At 32.3% G+C, this 8,465-nt stretch overlaps 1 protein-coding gene across 3 annotated transcripts; it reads right to left on the bottom strand.

Annotated features, from left to right (window-relative positions):
• Positions 1–358: 358 nt before the first annotated feature.
• On the bottom strand, positions 359–1,969 carry LOC106341728 (homeobox-leucine zipper protein HDG11-like). 3 transcript variants are annotated; one of them, XR_001269745.1, is made up of 4 exons: positions 1,670–1,969; positions 1,349–1,467; positions 1,082–1,270; positions 359–1,009 (listed from the first exon to the last, which is right to left on the bottom strand). XR_001269745.1 is itself a non-coding variant. In XM_013780432.1 (2 exons), the coding sequence occupies exons 1-2, from the start codon at positions 1,177–1,179 to the stop codon at positions 749–751; spliced, it is 321 nt and encodes a 106-aa protein (XP_013635886.1). In that variant the 5' UTR covers positions 1,180–1,309; the 3' UTR covers positions 359–748. The 3 variants fall into 3 exon arrangements, 1 of the variants encoding a protein (XP_013635886.1); XR_001269746.1 differs by having other exon boundaries at positions 1,100–1,270; XM_013780432.1 differs by lacking the exons at positions 1,349–1,467; positions 1,670–1,969 and having other exon boundaries at positions 1,120–1,309.
• Between the last annotated feature and the right edge of the window lie 6,496 nt (positions 1,970–8,465).

Genomic DNA, 8,465 nt, shown 5'->3' with positions numbered 1-8,465 from the left:
TATATATATTAATATTATTTTTTATTTATTTTAAGGATCCAAATCCGGATCCGGATATCCGCCGGATATTACAATTTTTAGGAGGATATCCGACACCCGGATATCCGAGAACCCCGGATCCGGATAAGGATAGTAAAATTATGGATCCGCCGGATAAGGATCCGGATCCGGATACCTTAAAATTGCCCGGATATCCGATCCGTCCCAGACCTAGCTTCGATGAATATAATTTTCATAAGAAATGGTCCTTCATTCTTTCATTCAAAACAAATTTGAGGCAAATCTAGTAGTCTATTCCATATATTTAACGATCAAGCTCTCATGACTGAATTCATTTAAAGTTCATGAAAATAACCATGACCTTTTATCTGTACATTGATATAACAAATAATAGCGACAAAAAGGATTAGAGATTTCCGTGCAAGTGAGCATGATGGACAAAGATATAATCAGTGCAAGAGGTTCAAACCATGTACCCATAAACTGATTGTATCATTCATCAAAAATCTGAGACAGTCTCTGTATACTCTTCTGAATTTAAATATACATGCAGTGCATTGAGAATCTAATGACCACGATTTTGTTGCTTTTCATGCTCGTAACTAACAGACTATTATTTGAGCATGTTACTTACTGAGAAAGCATTGCCCAGCACCGGTTTCATAGTCAAACTCTGCAAACATATAAACCTGAGCATCAAATTGAGAATGTCTCTGCCACCGCCACCATCAGCTCTACTCCAGAGAGGTTAGTTTGTGTTAAAAAGCCTAAGCAATTCTTCCATCACAGTAAAAGCAATGTCGTTCATAAGAGGCTTGTCCATGTCTGATATAGTAGCCAAGTTATTAGGCTGAGAATGCATAGAACTCGCTGGAAGAAGATCAAAATCCAGTGAAGGACCAATCATGGACAGATCCAACGGTGAGATGCGCATTGGGTGTAGCGTTGCGAGGTGGGAGGAGATTGGTCTTCCCATGTACTTTGATGCAACCGTTGACATTCTTTCAAGCTGTGAAATAAAGATCAGATTTAGAAATTAGGAAGGGGGTTGAATGATTAAACCATAATGGATAAACAAAACCTCGTCTCTAAGATGTACATTTTCGATCCGGAGCTTACGCTCATCGAAGTAAGGATCTTCACTAACGGGAGGACATCCACAGTTAGGGTATATAGCATGCTTGAGTGCTTCTCTTATGGCTATGTTCTCACATCGAATCTTGTCGTTCTCTGCCTATAGTGCATTGTTATCTGCTCTCTCATGTTGCGCCTACAGAAACAGTATCAACAAATCTTATTCAGACAACATTTTAAACACACAAAAGAGGGAGAGATTAAGACACATAACCTTAAGCTGAGTTCTGCTGTTGTGGAACAGAACTTGATTTGTCTTGGAGAGCCAAACCCAATTCTCTGCTAAGTTGGTTCCTCTGCTTATCATCTGGATGATAACACTCCTTTAAACTCCTGCAAGAGATTCAAACCATTATAAACACTATGATTAAGAGCTTTAAGATCTGAGAAACCTCAAACGTTTCAAAAAGAGCATTCAAAGATTTTAACAAAAATCGAAATATAAAATTTGATTATGAGATAAATAAAAATTTTGATAATTGGTCGCCGGAATAGTTAAAAACAATATGGTTATGAGATTTAAGATCTGACAAACCTAAGCATCAAGGAGGAGCATGTCCACCCCCATCAACTCGCCACCACGGTTGACGCCAGAATCTCAACAAAGAACGGGACCTCCACGGTGGAAGAACATTGAATATGGTGATGAGCATCGAAGGAATTAAGATGTATCTTAAAGGCGATGAATGTGGCTTCGAAACGGCTGTGAGTAAGGAATAAACACGAAACGACTGAAAGGAAGTGTAAGCCTGATTCTCTACACGACGATTCGTCTCTCTAGACTTTTAGAATCTCCGTTGTTGATACAGATCGAGGAAGACGATTAAAACCTAATTTCCAATATCGACTCTAGCAGAAAAGACTCTATCTAGCTATTGGGCTGAATACTCAATTTTCTGAAGAGAATAATACTAACAGCCCAGCCCATAATAAAAACAAATTAAAATCAAAACGAAAACGAAACAAATCTCACAAGGGAAAAGGACATGTGTCAAGCCCTGGTTCTTCTAGTTAATGACGTGTCTTCATAGGAGAGACACAAACATTTCTTTATATACATATAAGATTATACTTCACATTTATTATTTTTAAGTATTTTCTCTTTCATATTTTTAATCTTTAAAACTTTTATATATTTTAAATATTTCAAATTATATTTATAAAATTTAAATTTTACACTTAAAAAAAATTAAACTAAGATTTATAATATTTTAAAAGTAGAATTAGACAACAAGAATATTTCAAAAGAAATTTAATAGAATTTTTTTTATGAAGATACATGACCATGATTATTACACAAATTTAAATATTACAACAATACTAATAGTCTAGTAAATTTTCTCCGGAACTTCTAAAATATTGTCCAAACAAATTTTGTGTAACCGAAAATAGAGCATTAAAAAAATAATTTTATGTAATAATATGGTATTTTTCTTGTATTTTAATATTTAATTATGTATTTCTATTTATAATTTTATATTTTTTGTTGTAAGATTTTATTAATTAAAATTACTATAATATTATTATATATATGCTGGCTAACTATAAAAGTTTTATGGATTTATATTAATTATGACAAATATAAGGAGTATAGTATAATTTACAAATAATTTTAAAGTTAAATTTGAAGTTTTGCTTTTGGAGAAGAACACCTTCAAACTTCAAATATAGAGTTTGCAAAACTATATAATAAAGAATCTTTTTGGAGATACACTTAGAACACGAAGCATGAGATGTCGGTGACAACGCAATGCTCATTTCATTTGGTTTTTCTGTCCTTGCCTCAATTGGTTACTGTTACAGATGTTAATAAATGAGTAAATTACCAATAGGATACCCTAAGTTTTTCTAAACTTTCAAACCCAAAACTTACTGTATTTGACTAAAAGCATTTCTAAGAGCAATTTTACTTTTAAAGTTTGGTGAACTTTAAATTTGAGGTTTAATGGTGACTTTCACCCATGATAAAACTTTAAATATTTTTTTTAAAGAAATTATTTGCAATTATAGTCCTTAAGATTGTTTGAAGTTAATAAGAATTACAAAACTATAAATAATAAAACATATATGAAAAAGTATTACAAGCAATATTTGTCTCACATCGACAAGCTCGACGCAACAGTATGACGCAACAATATAATACTAGCTGATATCTTTATGGACGCTTTCTCCGGATAAAACTAAATACTCAAGTATCCAGACGATCATGAGAAAACGTTCTTTATGATGTCAGAAGGCAATTTATTACTGCAAGGTTATGAATTTTCGCTTAAAGAATGCCGGCTCCACTTATTATAAACTGATAAACATGATCGTTTGCATAACATACCAGACAGAGCATAGAAGTTTACATGCACGATATGCTCGTCAACTTTCTGGAAGTAGAAGATCATATAGGCCACCTACATCAAGCATTCTCAACCCTGAGAAAAAAAAAACAGTATGAAGCTCAATTCCTCCAAGTGATCTTCCAATCTCTCTTACTCTGTCATAAACTCGTCACTTCCTTGGCTTGTCCATAATCAGATCACTAATCTTCTGGCTCTCTGGATTTAAGGTTTTACCCATGATACAGATCTTGTTCCTTTTGCTCTGCATTAGGGCATTGTCTGGTAGGTTAAAAGGAATTCCCTTCGCCTGCAATGACATTGCGTCAATCACCTTATCAGTATTTATACTTGTTCTGAAGAAATTCCAAAAAACATTTTCTTCAAAAAGGTATAGAACGGCTACATCAAAATCATAGAAAAACCAATAGAAATAGTATATAATATATTTTTCCAAATATAGCGGTTCCATGTTTTTGACACTCAGAAAATAGAAAACAAATTCTCAACCGTAAACACTGTTTTTCATAAAGATAATATATTTGTTAAGAAAAAAATGAAAACCTAAGCTAAAAAAGCCAAATTACACACTTTTGAATAGTTTATTATTGCGTGCATTTGAAATAAACTAAATTATATATAAATAAGAGCATCTCTACAAATTTAAAAAAATGTAGGACAAGATGGTTTGACCGGTGGAAGCGTCTTATTCCAGTAATTTGACTAATGATTCATTAACGTTTTTCCACCGGTATATCCAAATTTCAATTCCCAAAAAAATAATTTGTTAAACAACTAAAGAAAAAAAAGTTAAAAAGAGATCTTCAAAATTTTGCAAGTAAACTCGACCATGTGTGAATTTTTATAGAATGACTCAGGTGAAACAATTAGACATAGATTTTCATCAAACATATAACATTGTCGGTTGTACAATGAATGCAGCTTTTGCGGTTGGTAGCGGTTGTTGGCGTTTTGCAACAATCACTCAAACCGCTTCAAACCGTTTTAAACCTCATAATTCAATAGCTGGTTCCCGCTAGCGTTTGCGGTTGCGGGAGAATATTTTTTTCTTTTTAAAATAATATAAATACAAAAATAAAAATATTCAATAAAAAATTTAAATTGGAATTATAAAAAGAATAAAATATATCTATACATTTCAATTAATATTATAAAAAAATAAATAATTTATTTTATAATTTTAAGACGTTTAAAACTATAACTTTCTAAATATAATTTTTATATTTATTATAATATTATGATTATATTTTTATAATTATAAAAAATATAAATATTGTTAATTTATTATTTAACCGCTGCTGCATTTGGTAGTTAACCAGACATAACTATCCTGCAAACGTGCCAATTTTTAACCACAAAACCAATCATACAAATCTCTTAAAACCGCTAGAAACCGCAACCACCCGCATTCGCAAATTTCCACGACCGCAACCGCTGTGTTTGAACCAGTCAGACCCTAGACGTGATGGAGTAAGCTATAACAGTTTTTTTGTTGTTGAGAATTTACCAAATAAATGGATATTTTAGTGAGTCAGGTTATTCATATTGGTGAGAATTAATATTAATGTTTGTGTTTAGTATGAAAAGGGTGAAAAGTAATTATTTTTATATATTAAAGATCTAAAATTATTATAAAATATACTATAACTATTTTATTATTATATATTTAGTAAAACCATATACTGTATAGATTTAAATGATAAATATTATATACGACCATAATATATTTAGTAATAGAACAATGAAGAAGGTAAATACAGTATGCAGTGTATCTAACAATACAAGAAAAACTCCATAAATTAATAATGTTAATATTATGATATTTTATTAATTTATAGAGTTATTAATATATATATTTATTGATTTATAAAACTTTCCTTTCTAGATTTTACTGTTTATATATTAATTAAATTTTAGAAAATCGATTTTTTTCTATTGTCTAAATTTTTATAGATATATTTTTACTAAATATTATCAAAAGTATATTGAAGGTTAAGAAAAAATAGAGATGAATTCTATTGTTAATATAAATTAAACAATATTATCTTTTGTTTGTATTTATATGAAATATATATATATATATATATATATATATAAAATATTAATTTATGATTTTATAGGACCATATATTTACATAAGATTTTTTTAAAAAATATTATCTTATTATTTTATTGATTTGTATCATATTTTGAATCATCTCAATTCGGGATTGAAAAAATTATTAATTTACTGCGTTTATTAATTTATAGAGTTTCTACTGTATTAGTTTTTTTGTACCAATTTCACTTTTTCATTAAACAGTTTAACAACCATTTTTAATTTCAAACGGCTGATCTAGTACTTAAAATTAAGGTGGTTTAGGTAACTATACAAAATATAAGAACCAATAAAATACAAATATCTGTGATATTTTCTTGCTATCTTAGCTAATGAGTCTGCTTATTTGTTTTAAGAAAAAGGATGATAAACAATAAACAAGTCTACAAAAATCTACTCTTCAATCTTGAAAATTTTTTTATCTCCATTGAAAAGTTTGGCCCTGCTTATAAATCTTGTATCATCGAAACGAGGTCCTTGCAATTTGTACTAAAGTGTTGGCACAACAACATTTGTAACATGCATTCGATAGCCCAAGAAATGGCCATAAGCTCTAAATGTATCGGTAACACACTTCTCGTCTGATTTTTAGCTCCTCAAAGTTGATTTTTTCATGTCGAATTTGTCTAAGCCCATACAAAACCAATAAAGAGTTATTCATGAGTCCATGATTTATAGACCATACAAATTTCATGTAAGCTTATGCTGATGACTCGGATAGATGATGGACTATGTAGTTCCTCAGGTTCCTTCACCTTTTTGATATTAGCCTCAAAGCAAGCTTGGTCTATTAGGGATAAATGTTACATAAGATTTAGTTATCTTAGCTAATGAGTCTGATTATTTGTTTTTAGAAAAAGGATGATAAACAATAAACAAGTCTACAAAAATCTACTCTTCAATCTTGAAAGTTTTTTTATCTCCATTGGAAAGTTTGGCCCTGCTTATAAATCTTGTATCATCGAGACGAGGTCCTTGCAATTTGTACTAAAGTATTGGCACAACAACATTTGTAACATGCATTCGATAGCCCAAGAAATGGCCATAAGCTCTAAATGTATCGGTAACACACTTCTCGTCTGATTTTTAGCTCCTCAAAGTTGAATTTTTCATGTCGAATTTGTCTAAGCCCATCCAAAACCAATAAAGAGTTATTCATGAGTCCATGATTTATAAACCATACAAATTTCATGTAAGCTTATGCTTATGGCTCGGATAGATGATAGACTATGTCGTTCCTCAGGTTCCTTCACCTTTTTGATATTAGCCTCAAAGCAAGCTTGGTCTTCCATTTCGGCATGCCTAATAGTGTCTACGGAATGCCTGTTAATTCCTTTGAACAATTTATCATTTTGCGCTTTTCAGATATACAAAATATCTATAAGTAAGTGTTTCTATCCATTTCTGGATATATACACATGAAATAGGGAATACCATTGGGTAAGAAGGTATTGCTGCTAATACCCAAGTTTAAAAAGTGGGTAGACAATAAAATAGCATGGTTTATGAATTCATCTTTTACTCTGGATCTAAAACATTGATTATCATATTTCATATGGCCGTGTTAAATTCATGGTTGCATACAGTTTAACTACCGTGTTCAGTTACCAATCGGACCCACTATATAGTATTGTTTCCCTTCTTCGTTTATCGACGTTAGCGTTAACAGTGTACTCATTGCTCACAACTAAGTAGCTCATAACTTGTAGTAATAGTTACTAAATGTGATCTTATTAATTAACTGAATCAAACTAAGCGAATAATTAGGAGTTCCACTAACATTAAAGATTTGGTCATGTGTCTGATTTGTCGTCTCCCAATTATGTATGCAAATTTTGTGGGAAACCTCGTTATCAGGAGACGAGGGGAAGAGTTCCGATCCCATTCAAAAGAATGTGGTATTTGCCTTTGACGGAAAGATTGAAGAGGTTGTATCAGTGTGAGCGCACAGCAAAAGCAATGAGATGGCATGCAGAGCATTCCACAAATGGTGAGATTAGACATCCTTCAGATGCAAAGGCTTGGAAACATTTCCAGTCAACATATCCAGAATTTGCGGAAGAGAGAAGAAATGTTTATCTTGGATTATCTACTGATGGTTTCAGCCCATTTGGAAAGCATGGAAGGCAGTATTCTCTATGGCCAGTTATTGTGACACCGTACAACTTACGGCCGAGCTTGTGCATGCGACGAGAGTTTTTGTTTCTCTCAATTCTAGTCCCCGGGCCAGATCATCCTAAAAGATCACTAGATGTGTTTCTTCAACCACTAATATATGAGTTGCAACAACTATGGGCGCATGGTTTTGAGACATACGATGTTTCGCGCAAAGAAAACTTTCAGATGCGGGCAGTACTTATGTGGACAATAAGTGACTTTCCAGCATATGGTATGTTATCTGGATGGACAACACATGGGAAGCTATCATGTCCATATTGTCAAGATGACACAGATGCTTTCCAACTAAAGAACGGAAGGAAAACGTGTTGGTTTGACTGTCACAGACGATTTCTACCACCTGATCATCCATACCGCAGGAGTAAGACTTCGTTTACGAAGAACAAGCAGGTGTTTGATGGTCCACCTGAGGAAGTTAGTGGGAAAGATTTGTTGAAGCAGTTTAGGTATTTTGATGCAGAAAGGACGCCAGATGTAGGTGGACATGAAAACATTCGAGTCAATGCGGTTGGAGAGCTACATAACTGGCACAAAAAGAGTATTTTCTGGGATCTACCATATTGGGAGAGTCATCTATTGCGGCATAATTTAGATGTCATGCATATTGAGAAGAACTTCTTCGATAATCTGATGAACACAGTCCTTAACATCCAAGGTAAAACGAAGGATAATTTGAAGTCAAGGTTGGATTTAGTCGATATCTGTGAT

Source organism: Brassica oleracea, chromosome C4, assembly GCF_000695525.1.
Source record: "Brassica oleracea var. oleracea cultivar TO1000 chromosome C4, BOL, whole genome shotgun sequence".
NCBI classification, from domain to species: domain Eukaryota; kingdom Viridiplantae; phylum Streptophyta; class Magnoliopsida; order Brassicales; family Brassicaceae; genus Brassica; species Brassica oleracea.
Note: the sequence above shows the minus strand (reverse complement) of the source record. Positions and strands in the feature narration are given on the sequence as shown.

Coding starts and splice junctions, on each gene's coding strand:
- LOC106341728 (XM_013780432.1), bottom strand. CDS start 1,179: ATGCTATATACCCTAACTGTGGATGTCCTCCCGTTAGTGAAGATCCTT. Junction 1,010..1,119: donor AGATCCTTACTTCGATGAGC/GTAAGCTCCGGA, acceptor TTTATTTCACAG/CTTGAAAGAATGTCAACGGT.